We start from the raw sequence: 12,961 nt of genomic DNA on the forward strand, positions 1-12,961 counted from the left end.
CATTTATATGGTCACAGAACAACCCCTCAGTGACTTCTAATATCCTTATCATTTACAGTAGGGGGTACATTATCCCTTATAATACATGAGTGATACTCAGAGTTCCCTGTATAACTCAGCCTGCAGCCTTGTGCCTTTATATGGTCACAGAACAACCCCTCAGTGACTTCTAATATCCTTATCATTTACAGTAGGGGGTACATTATCCCTTATAATACATGAGTGATACTCAGCGTTCCTTGTGTGTGTGTATAGTATATATATACATATATGATGCATGTTTAGCAGGGCAGGTGTGCATTTATGAGTCTGTGGATAGAATGCTTATTTTTGTGGGCTACATATAAGGTCCGTGTTGCTACTGCGAATGAAATCCGGCTACAAAGCCCAAGAAGTGACAAGAGGCCATTATGTGACACTTATAGACAGCGGCTGTAGCACTTGAGGGACAAAGCCCCACTGGCTGTTCTGTTGTGTCACCCTGGGACAAGCTGTCCATCCGCGCAAGGATACAAATCTATAGGGGCGTTATACGATTTTTCTCCTTCAATTCGCCACGTCCATTAATATAAAGTGAGCGAATAATCACGCTGCCGTCGATTCATTAACAATCATCTTCATTTCAGGCGGAAACTGTGCTTGGAAAATTAGAAAAGACGGAAAAACGCCAGGGAATTATTTCCGCTCTCCCTGACACGCGGAGGAGTTCTGCGTGTTGTTCTAAGGCTGTGGGCAGGCAAAAAAAATCCCAGAATGCAGTTCGGCGGGAGGAGGCGGAGTGAAATGGTGCTGGAGTTGGAGCTGAGGAGGCCACGCTGAGGCTTGGAGGACGCAAGGATTAGTGTCACAGTCACATAACACCCGGAATGGCTGAGCCACCGGGAAGCAGCAGTTCCCCTCAGCAGCTGGAGACAGGTAACCCCTCCGCTCGAGTGCAACTCACAGCCCACGTCTCCTTCTCACTTCCCCGCGGGCGGCTTTATAGGTTGGGGAGAACCGGTTTTATAAAACTTTTTGGGGGAGAACAAACAAACAAACGTCAAGGCAAAAGGGGCGTGTTTATCGAGAGAGGCGCAAAAGTGGCCGAGTAACTCGTGGCAACCATTGTTTTCCATTGTTGTGCGGAAGCTCTTTGGGCTTCAGTGATTGGTCACAGCTCTGGTCACTTGTTTACACCTGCGCTGGGCAACTTTATTCTTATTGCTCCATGCAGGCAATTAAAGTAGTCCCTATAGTGGGGCTGATAGGGTTATACTAATAGGCTGATGCCTGGGGGGGGGAATTGGATTCTATTTAAGGGGTACAACTGCCCCCTAGGGACAATCCTGCCTCATATTATTAATAATCCGACTAAAGGAAATCAAAGGCTTCCATATCTTTCTAGACTGCAACTGCCAGTCGTCCGCGTGACAGACAAAGGCTGGAGCTCCACAACATACGACGGAGCTGTGCTGCTATAAATCCTGGAGTCTGGAGCGAGATGAGAGTTGTAGTTCAGTGACATCTGCCCATGGTTTCTGTAAAACCTGCCGTGTGGATAGGAGGAATGCTAGTAGTTGTGCCACCTTTTCCGTTAAAAAAAAAAAAAAATACCGGCCTTCCTATATATTTAACTTTTTTCCCCCTGTTAATAACATTGGGATCAACCGTCATTTTTACCGGCCAGGTGGCAACGCTAAATGCCAGATGTGATCCTCCTCTGCTCGCTAAACTACTTTGGCTTTTGTGGGGAGTTGTAGGGAGCTATCCCCAAAAATGAGAATTTAATACCAGCCTCCTCATACTGAATTAAGAAACTTTCTCAATACGATCCAATAAAAATTCTGCATTGTTTCAGAAACAATCAAGTTGATCTTCGCTATTCCTCTCTCTGCATTCTCATAATGAAGCAGTTGAGTGTCAGATATTCGTTGACCGTAATGGTGGCCGTGCACTGAGAGATCCGCTCGTTTGGCGATGTTGCCAAATAAGCGGATCTCTCCCCGATATGCTTGATAAAGGGGCTCGACCCGAAACGTTGCACGTTCGCACGAAATAAATAGCAAGGGGTAACCCTGCATTTCAATTGCCTTGAGTGCCAGTGTATTTCTATACAACTCTCCCCGATATGACCACCTTGAGGTGGGCGATATCGGGCTGATCCGATCGTGAGCTTTAGGGCCCAAAGATCGGATCATAATGAAGGGTAAACGGGCTGTCGGGTCTCAGAGCTGCATCAACGCACAGATGCGACCACTTTCAGATGGGATTTTTAACCCTTTCTGATTGACCAACTTTTGGGCAGATGTCGATCGGGGAATCCCGTCGGCGGGCCCTAAACACGGACCAATAAGCTGGCGACTCGCTCTGTCTGCAGCTTTTATCGGCGCGTGTATGGGCAGCTTTAGATCCAATATATCTTATAGGAGGGTCTTCCTTTCCTAGCAGATGGATTAGAACTCACTCAAATATCTGATTCCAGTACAAACAAAATCTATCAAAATAACTGCCTTTTGCACAAATTCTGCATGTAGAGAGACACGATGTCTAGTGATTTTAATAGTGAGCTCTAATACATCCTTCTAGGCAAAAGGAGCCCCTATAAGATATATTGGATCTAACTGACAATGAATATCTGACACCCAACTGCTGCATGAAGACACAATGAAGAGAAACAGATGCTGAGAGAGAAATAGTGAACATAAACTTGATTATTTCAGAAATGGTACAGAATTTTTAATTGTATTTAGAAAGTTTCTTACTTCAGTATGCTAAAGCTAATTTTAAATTTTCATTTTCACAATAGTTCCCCTTTAAGCAGAACTAGAAGATCTGGAGGGCCATAGACTGTTAGCTCTTGATTCGTTGTCTGTATCAGCGCATTGAACCAAAGCAAAGTAAATTTCTGGGTGCTGTTGAATTCATAATAATAATAGCTTTAAATGAACCCATGCACCAGCTGTGTAACAGCAGAAAAGTTATCTGCTGTCTGTCACGTCTATTTATATGCCAGCTAGTAGCCTCTCAGGTCGGCCCTAAATCAGGAGTTGCAGCGAGTAACTTTCCACATGAAGTGTCCGCCGCTTCCTAGAGCAACAGCCAGAGCAATACAGACAGCAACAGACATTTGTGGCTATTTATGGCAGCTTTAGTTCACATTGTAGTACAACTTACCAACACAAAACAGAACTCCTATAGAATTTATCACTCAGTGTTTGTTTCCCCTTTGTTGATAGTGTCCATATAGGGGACAGTGGAGTGTCAGTAATTGCCTCAAAGACAAGTAAATGCAGTTTTTCATGTTCTTGAGCTGTGGCTCCCGGGATAAACCAGTGGGCTTGGCGTAGTCTGTTTACATACATAGTAAGTCAGGTTGAAAAAGACACACATCCATCAAGTTCAACCTTTTAACTTTTTTTTAACCTGCCCAACTGCCAGTTGATCCAGAGGAAGGCAAAAAAAAACATTTAAAGCTTCTCCAATTTGCCTCAGAGGGGGAAAAAAATTCCTTCCTGACTCCAAAATGGCAATGGGACCAGTCCCTGGATCAACTTGTACTATGAGCTATCTCCCATATCCCTGTATTCCCTCACTTGCTAAACACCATCCAACCCCTTCTTATACCTATCTAATGTATCAGCCTGTACCACTGATTCAGGGAGACAATTCCACATCTTCACAGCTCTCACTGTAACAAACCCCTTCCCAATATTTAGGCGGAACCTCTTTTCTTCTAGTTGAATAGGTGACCTCACATCACCTGGAAAGACCTACTGGTAAATAAAGCATTAGAGAGATTATTATATGATCCCCTTATATATTTACACAGTTATCATATCACCCCTTAAGCGCCTCTTCTCCAGCGTGAACATCCCCAATTTGGCCAGTCTTTCCTCATAGCTAAGATTTTCCCTTTACCAGCTTAGTTGCCCTTCTCTGTACCCTCTCTAATACAATAGTGTCCTGTTTGAGTGATAGAGTAAATGGGAGCACTCCCCCTTCTCTCACCTGCACGTGAAGATTCAGCAAGCCTGTGTGCTTGAGTGATGGAGACCAAAACTGTACGGCATATCCTAGATGGGGCCTTACAAGTGCTCTATACAGTGGAAGAATGACCCCCTCCTCCCTTGACTCTATGCCCCATTTAATACAACTCAAGACCTTATTTGCCCTTGATGCTGCTGACTGGCATTGCTTGCTACAGACAAGTTTATTATCTACAATGACTCCAAGGTCCTTTTTCCATTATGGATTTGCCTAGTGCAGTCCCATTAAGGGTATAAGTGGATATTTTTACATCACAGGTGCAGGACTTTACATCAGGCCCAGACTGGCAATCTGTAGATTCTGGCAAATGCCAGAGGGGCTACTATAAGGTGCCATAGAAAGTCGGTATTCAGTGGGTTGGTGGGGGCTGTTTGGGCCTTTGTGTACCTGAAATGCCAGGGCCTGTTTTAATTCTCAGTCCGGACCTGCTTTACATTTATCAACATTGAATCTCATTTGCCACTTAGCAGCCCAGATTGCCAGTTTGTCAAGATCATGTTGCAAGTATCCTGGCTGGATAATTTTGTGTCATCTGCAAACAGATACATTACTTACAACACCCTCTCCTAAGTCATTAATGAACAAGTTAAATAAAAGTGGACCCAAGACCTGAGGGACCCCGCTAAGAACCCCAAGCCCTTGCAATAATTGAGCACACATCCGTCAAATCCCATAACAAAATACACCAAGGCTTGCCATCACCACGTGGCTGCTCTTTGGTCCCCCCCCATATGTCGACTATCTAGTACACAACATGCTAACTGTCATCCTCCTCTTATCTCTTATGTACGGCAGTTTGTTTTTTCTCTCTACTGTTTATCAGACAGACTTGATACACTGCTCCCCATGCAGGTTGGTCATTCCCGATTGTCACCTAAAGGCTCTGTCTGTTTTTTATTTTTATTTTTTTTTAATTTTAAAGGAACAGTAACACCAAAAGCTGAAAATGAATCAAAGTAATTAAAATATAATTTACTGTTTCTCTGCACTGGTAAAACGGGTGTATTTGCTTCAGAAAGACTAATCTAGTCTATATAAAAGCCATGGGGGCAGCCATTCAAGCACAGGATACACAGTAGATAACAGATAAGTACTACTATAGTTTATATAAACAAGCTGCTGTGTAGCGATGGGGGCAGCCATTCAAGCACAGGATACACAGTAGATAACAGATAAGTACCTCTATAGTTTATATAAACAAGCTGCTGTGTAGCCATGGGGGCAGCCATTCAAGCACAGGATACACAGTAGATAACAGATAAGTACTACTATAGTTTATATAAACAAGCTGCTGTGTAGCCATGGGGGCAGCCATTCAAGCACAGGATACACAATAGATAACAGATAAGTACTACTATAGTTTATATAAAGCTGCTGTGTAGCCATGGGGGCAGCCATTCAAGCACAGGATACACAGTAGATAACAGATAAGTACTACTATAGTTTATATAAATAAGCTGCTGTGTAGCCATGGGGGCAGCCATTCAAGCACAGGATACACAGTAGATAATAGATAAGTACTACTATAGCTTATATAAACAAGCTGCTGTGTAGCCATGGGGGCAGCCATTCAAGCACAGGATACACAGTAGATAACAGATAAGTACTACTATAGTTTATATAAACAAGCTGCTGTGTAGCCATGGGGGCAGCCATTCAAGCACAGGATACACAGTAGATAACAGATAAGTACTACTATAGTTTATATAAACAAGCTGCTGTGTAGCCATGGGGGCAGCCATACACAGTCAATCACTGTAGCAGATGAAAATGGTCAAATCTGCCCAATCGATAATCCGACCAGTTTTTCTGGTGGACAAATATCCTTTGAGATCCTCCGGCCAGAGCTGAAAAATCACATGACCCGTTTATTAGTACGTTTATGGCCAGACTACCGGAATTTGTAACCTTTGAGCTCTACCTTTACAGCAGCTCTGTGTCGCCATACACATTCCACAGGTGCAGTGGAATATTTTCATTTAGATCACGTAGTCTCTTATCAGAGTGATGCAACTTGAGTTCCAGCAGGTGAACTATAACTAGCCACGCAGATAAGCAGCTGTCATTCTATTTATATACAGTACACCGAATAGGAAGTGAAACGCGTTGCTTTCTGAACTTGTGTTTTGGGGAGATATTGGTTGATCGGAGCTGCATTGTCTGTATTTTTTTTTTAGCATACCTCCCAACTGTTGTGTTTTTTTACGGGACAGTCCTGATATTGACAGCTCAACCTGTAGTCCTGGGTTTGTTATTGAAATATACCAACTTTTTCCAACTCTTTCCAGCTTTCAAATGGGGGTCACTGACCCCATCTAAAAACAAAATCTACACATTTATTGTTATTGGTACTTTGTATTACTCCTCATTCTATTCAGGCCTCTCCTATTCAAATTCCAGTCTCTTATTCAAGTCAATGCATGGTTGCTAGGGTAATTTGGACCCTAGCAACCAGAAAGCTTAACCTGCAAACTGGAAAGCTGCTGAATAAAAAGCTAAATATCTCAAAACCCACAGATAATAAAAAATTAAAACCAATTGCAAATTGTCTCAGAATATCACCCTCTACATTATACTAAAAGTTAATTTAAAGGTCAACAACCCCTTTCATACAGTTATGCATCACAATGCAAGTTACATGTCAAGTCACCCCTCTTAATATTTTATAGGGGTCCGTATTCCATATTTTGGCTTGACTGCAATATTGCAGTCCCTGAACCCTACTGCTTGACTCTAGTTCACAGCAAGGGTTCTATTTATATTCCTGGTAGCACTAAATATAAAACTACCTCTAAAGCCGTCACAGAATTACCACCCCAGTATGCCCCCAGCAGCAAGGACATGAGGATTTCTCAGAGATATGAATTAGACATTTTTTATTTGACATCTAGGAATGCATTATGACTAACATCCATTTACTCTCTTATTATTGTAAACATTTCAGAGAGCAAGTGCTTAAAGGAGAACTAAAGCCTAACTAAAGAAGTAGTCTAGAAATGTTGTACATTATATTTTGTGCTTCTGTACCAGCCCAAGGCAACCACAGTCCTTTAGCAGTAAAAATCTGTCTCCAAAGATGCCCCAGTAGCTCCCCATCTTCTTTTCTGCTGATTCACTGCACATGCTCTGTGCTGCTGTCACTTACTGAGCTTAGGGACCTACAGATAATTACTACATGGCAGCACAGAAACCAGTGCAATTAGCATCAGAATTTAATAATCAGACCTGTAGCATCAGCTTATATTACAGCCAGGGAAGCTCATTTTCTGCTGGATAATTAGTGACGAGCCCTAAGCTTAGCTTCTCAACAGCCAATCAGAGCCCACTGAGCATGTGAGTGTCACAGACACTTTCCAAGATGGTGACCCCCTGTGACAAGTTTGAAGTCCTGGATCATTGCTGCTATTGACAAGCTCAAACTTTAGCCTCGTGCAATAAGTTCACTATATAAAAATATGCCATTTTTAGCCACATTCATTTTTAGGGTTTATTTCTCCTTTAAGGTGGCATACACAGGCAGATATTGATCCATTAGATTCAGCAGTTTATCTGCCTGTGTATGGGGGGCTTCCCGATATGGGTTGCCACCTCACCCCTTTAAAACCCAACACATTTGGAATCCACAGCCGGCTAATTAGCAATTCATTTAGATGCAGACTGAACTGATTTATGTGCAGCCATGCATCTAAATAAATTGCTAATTGTGGATTCCAAATGTGTTGGGTTTTAAAGGGGTGAGGTGGCAACCCTATTCCCGATCGATATCTGACCAAAAATTGGCCAAATGTTGATCGGGCAGGTTATAATTTTCCTACTATTGAGGATGGCATCATGAATGTTCCCCTTACCAGTTGTTACCACATCACTATGACTGACAACCCATTTTTTCTTCTTCTTGTCTTTAGAGTTACACTTCTTAATTGCTCGTTTCCTTTCAAATGGACCGTACCATAAATCGGCAGAGGTAAGGCTTCATCTAATTGAATAGTTTAACATACTTTTAGTGTGGGGTGGATGGGTTTTGTTGTCTGATTAAGGGCAGGACTATATGGACAAATCGCATGCGATGGAAGTAAGGTAAGTGAATGCATTGTTGGATGGTCTTGCAGCGTTGATCCGTCACGACTGTCGGAAGCAGACGCAGCGTGATTTGCCGCGGGCGGTTTGTTGCAGTGCGTCGAATCGCGCTGAAAACGTCCATGTAGTCCTACCCTTAACGTCCTTTTAATTGCAGAGAATTTAGTAAATGATTTTTTACTTTGCGTTGATCGCACTGCTGATCCTGTACTTAGGCATTCAGCAAATGACCAGCCAATCATTCCAAGCACTTTTTCAGCCGAGTTGTTTTCAGATTATTCACCAGAAATAGACTTTTTTTCAATTGCTTTCCGTTTTTTTTATTTATACCGTTTTCCCAAATCTAAAGTTTAATATTTCTGTCTCTGGTGTTTGAGTCTGGCAGCTCAGTAATTCAGCTGCAGATTCTGAACTGTTACAATTTTACAACATTTAGTTGATATATTTCTCAGCAGCATCTCTGGAGTATTAGCAACTATTGTATCAATTCTAACAGCTCCCGTCAAAGGGGAATTCCGGTTTACCAAATCTGATAAAGAGGCCCATGTAACACAGAAACCCCCTAATATACCCATCACAGTTACCTGTTTCATTAAAAAGTAAGAATAAATGCCATTTTCTATGCTGAAATCCAGCTGTTTAACAGTTTTTCTCTTTCTGCATCATTTGAAATCCTGGCAGGGAAGGAGGGACTAAACACTGATGTTACAAATTGTAACAACTTCTCCACAGCTTACAGACAGCATGCAGGAACTACATAACCCACAATGCATTGCACTATGATGTTCCGTTCCTTATTGAAATCACATGTGCAGTAGTGATGTGCGGGTCAGGGTTTCCCTAACCCTCCCTGCTAATACCCGCACCCGCTTCCAGGTGTCCTTTTATAGACCCGCCCGTCGATGACATCACAATGACGTCACAAAAGGGGCGGGGCGAGCAGACGTGACACTATAAAACCGGAACCCGGAAGTCGGATGCCGGCATTTGAAGGTGGTGGCGGAGCACTGCGAGGTCGACCCGAACCTGCGGGTCCTGCGGGTATCGGGTCGGCCTGCACATCACTAATGTGCAGGGAATTGTGGGGTTTGGAGGATGCAGGCTGAGGACAGATGGCTGCTGATACAAAGTAACAGTAGTCAGACAGCTCAGCAAAGTAGTCAGACAGATCAGCAGAAGAGCAGGGGGCTAGGCTTAGGGAATTGTCAGAAACCATCAAAAATCATGAAAATTTTGCATATTTTCTTATTGATGTATATTGCAAAGTTGCTTGAAATTGTTTACTTTTCAAAAATCTAAAGTTATGTTTTTGTGGAGTTCCCCTTTAATGAAACCCAGAGATTCTGCTCAGCAGGGACAAAGATAAGAAATGTATCTAACTAAATATAAGAATTTAGTACAGTTTACAGGGTCGGCGACCCCCCTTCCCAGAGCTGCTTTAGATACTGTAGGTGAAAAATTAGACTTAACACTTCACACATAGAAAAAGTATAGAAAAAATAGGAAAAAGTCTTTATTTCTGGTGATCACAGATCGAAAATAGAAAGTAATTGGAAAAAGTTTTTCTGGTGAACTATCTGAAACCCAACTGAACTGAAAAAAGTGTTGGAAGGTGAGCAACCCCTTGAAATGACTCCGCTACAGAATACAATTTCAAGTCCTTTCTTTTTGTGTTAAGGGCTGTGTTTTTTTTGTTAGTAATTGTTATGATTATTTGTTTAGGTGCTGATCCAGCAAATGAACGAATCTAAGGTACGTAATAAACATCCTTTTCATTGCATGTAGAGCTCTATTTAACAATACTTGGTTTGACAAGCTTCAGCAATTCCCTCATTTCTCACAATTAATAACTGACAACTAAAATTCTTAATTACTTACATTCGCCACACCCTTGTATGGTTGCATTAGTGAAGGGCAGGTGACAACTTATCCAACCCACACCCTAACTCACCGCTGGTCAACCCATGCCTGCAGTTTCATGCTTGATTGTTTATTACCTGCGCCTGACCAGCTCCAGTGATGTCACAAATAGCTCAGGTTTGTATTAAAAAGTCATGGGAATAAATAAGGTTGGTGCAAGTGCACAGCCATATGGGTGGGGCCTTGTATCTAAGTTTTACCCACCCAAACCCACACATTCCACCTGTTGCTGCTTCATGAAAATCTTCACCTCTGAGAAGTAGTGACATGGGGCAGAGGGGTGTTTTGACCCTCTTTCTTCCCCAACTGAGGGCAGCAGCAGTCAAAACTCCCCTTGTGCCAGACCTCTAGAACTAGTTGTTTTGAACTGATAACTGATATCAAGGGTCAAATTAAAAATTTGAATTTTCAAACATTTTAATGGTCAAAACTGTCAAATTCAATTCAGGTTTTTTAAAAAAAATTCAAATAAAGTTTTTGAGATTTATCATACTCTGGCCCTTTAAGAACTCGAATTGAACTATTCGCAACCTAAAACCTTGCTGTTTAAGTCAATGGGAGAGGTCCAGGGATCAATTTGGAGTTGTTTGCAGCCTTCCTAACATTTCGATTCGAGTTTTCGGGTCGATCTAATTCATCTGAGTAGTAAAAATGTGATTCTTTCTAATAAATTTCAATTGGTCGAATTTATGGGAATTTTTAAAAACGCACATGAATTAGAGCGTCGATAAACAACCATTTAAGCAATCCAAGAAATCCTATTTCCCCCAATTCCTCTCCTATATGCGAATGCCTAGTGCTGGCTGGAGGGGTCGGCACCTCTCCCAATGATACGAATACTCAGAGATTTGGCAAACACAAAAAGACAGGGGTAGTGGGGAAATCCCTTGCACGTTTATTCAGTCATATGATATGACTAAATAAATGTGCAGGGGATTTCCCCGCTACACCTGCCTTTTTGTGTTTGCCAAATCGAAACAACCATTTAAAACGTGAGTGCTGTTTGAAGACCGATTCCTTTCTTTACTTTTTATTTGACTCGATTTTGTATTGTATTACTGCAAAAATTGTACATAAAGCTAAAATATAGCATTTTATATATTCTATATTCTTTTATACAATGCTTAATGTTAATTACTGTAAAATGCCATATTCCGTTTTAATAAAGTCAGATGTATACATTTTTTTGGAGTCTAATGATTACAGGGCTGAGCTCATTTGGGGTACAAGTGTTCATTCTTTTATGCTTCATTTCCATTGTCCTTCATATTCCCTTTATCCTCTACTTTGTATATGTGACTTGGGGCAGATATGCAATCTGGCCTCAGGTGTTCTAGTTACATTCAGGGTTTGGCTGGGCCATCAAAAAACATTGCGGGCCCCGCCGACCCAGACCTGTTCCTTGACCTCCCCCTGCCGAATCATTATAGAAAAGCAGGTTCACTCTGGGGTCAGGGGCTGTGCTGGTCCCTGATGCGGCAGCCCCTGTGAGACCTGACCGTCCCAGTGCAACAATGGTTACATTACATCTGTAGGGTTGAATTCTTTCTGTAAATATGATAGCAATACCCCAGCTTTCCATTTAGCATTTTGGCTAATGCCTCATGGGACCTTTTGTCTGCCTCAGAGTGGAATGTGGCCATGGGCAAAGCTAAGCTATTACTTACTAGAGGGTCCTGCAGCCCCCATCATTACATAGTTGATGGGTTGGATAAGCCCCATTGAGGTTCCAGTTAGACTATGTGGGCTCATTAATAATAAATAGCCAGTTTAATGGCTATGTACCTAACTTTAAGGTAAGGCCATTGGTTTTTGCTGGATTAAAGGAGAATTAACCCTAAACTTAAAAGTATGTAGTAATTATCTGTATTAATTACTAATCAGCCTTATATTGTGACATTTCTGTTCTATGTGTACTGTATATTGTGAGTGGGTCCCTAAGCTCAGTAAGTGACAGCAGCACAGAGCATGTGCAGTGAATCAGCAGAAAAGAAGATGGGGAGCTACTGGGGCATCTTTGGAGATGCATATCTTTACTGCTAAAGGCCACAGAAACCCAAGACATAACGTACAACATTTCTAGCTACTTCTTTATTTAAGCTTTAGTTGTCCTTAAGTTTACCTTTCTAATTACTCCTTACATCAAATTATATCTAAAGTTCTCAGATTGTATAGAGGCAACTTCAGCTCCTAAACTGAAGAATAGACATGTTTTGGATGTCTAGGGAGAAATAGGGTGTGAGGGAGGTTGTCAACAACACTTTTGGTAGAACTTTATGGTTTTTGCAGTATGAGGGGCAGATTTATCAAACTGTGAGAATAGAACTCAACACAGAAAAACTCACTTTTTATTCATTCCTATGGGATTTTTAGAATCATATTTATCAATGGAGTTCACCATTTGATAAATATGCTTTTAAAAATCCCATAGGAATGAATAGAAAGTGAGCGAGTTTTTTTCTCACACTTTGATAAATCTTCCCCTTAATATATTTCGGCACCATAAAGAGGGCCAACTGAACGGTCTCTGGGTTGTACTGGTATGCTATTTCTACCATAAGGAATCTGGAGACTGGACATGGAGCCTTAGCCCGGGAAAGGTCACTGATCTATTGATCCAAATAAATCATTAAAGGGATACTGTCATGGGAAAAATTTTTTTTTCAAAATGAATCAGTTAATAGTGCTGCTCCAGCAGAATTCTGCACTGAAATCCATTTCTCAAAAGAGCAAACAGATTTTTTTATATTCAATTTTGAAATCTGCCATGGGGCTAGACATTTTGTCAATTTCCCAGCTGCCCCTGGTCATGTGACTTGTGCCTGCACGTTAGGAGAGAAATGCTTTTTGGCAGGCTGCTGTTTTTCCTTCTCAATGTAACTGAATGTGTCTCAGTGGGACATGGGTTTTTACTATTGAGTGTTGTTCTTAGATCTAC

The 12,961-nt window shown here is 41.7% G+C and overlaps 1 protein-coding gene across 2 annotated transcripts in view; it reads left to right on the forward strand.

Moving 5' to 3' along the window:
• The first annotated feature begins 275 nt into the window (after nt 1-275).
• Nucleotides 276-12,961, forward strand: part of brwd1.L (bromodomain and WD repeat domain containing 1 L homeolog) — a 63,462-nt gene continuing 50,776 nt past the window's right edge. Inside the window, exons 1-3 of one of the 2 annotated variants that reach the window (XM_041581542.1) lie at nt 276-915; nt 7,932-7,990; nt 9,826-9,855. In XM_041581542.1, the coding sequence (XP_041437476.1) occupies nt 867-915; nt 7,932-7,990; nt 9,826-9,855 (138 nt within the window). In that variant the 5' untranslated portion in view covers nt 276-866. The remainder of the gene's footprint in view (nt 916-7,931; nt 7,991-9,825; nt 9,856-12,961) is intronic. The other variant, XM_018245892.2, reaches the window with a different exon arrangement.

This window comes from Xenopus laevis, chromosome 2L (genome assembly GCF_017654675.1).
Source record: "Xenopus laevis strain J_2021 chromosome 2L, Xenopus_laevis_v10.1, whole genome shotgun sequence".
In the NCBI taxonomy this organism is placed as follows: Eukaryota; Metazoa; Chordata; class Amphibia; order Anura; family Pipidae; genus Xenopus; species Xenopus laevis.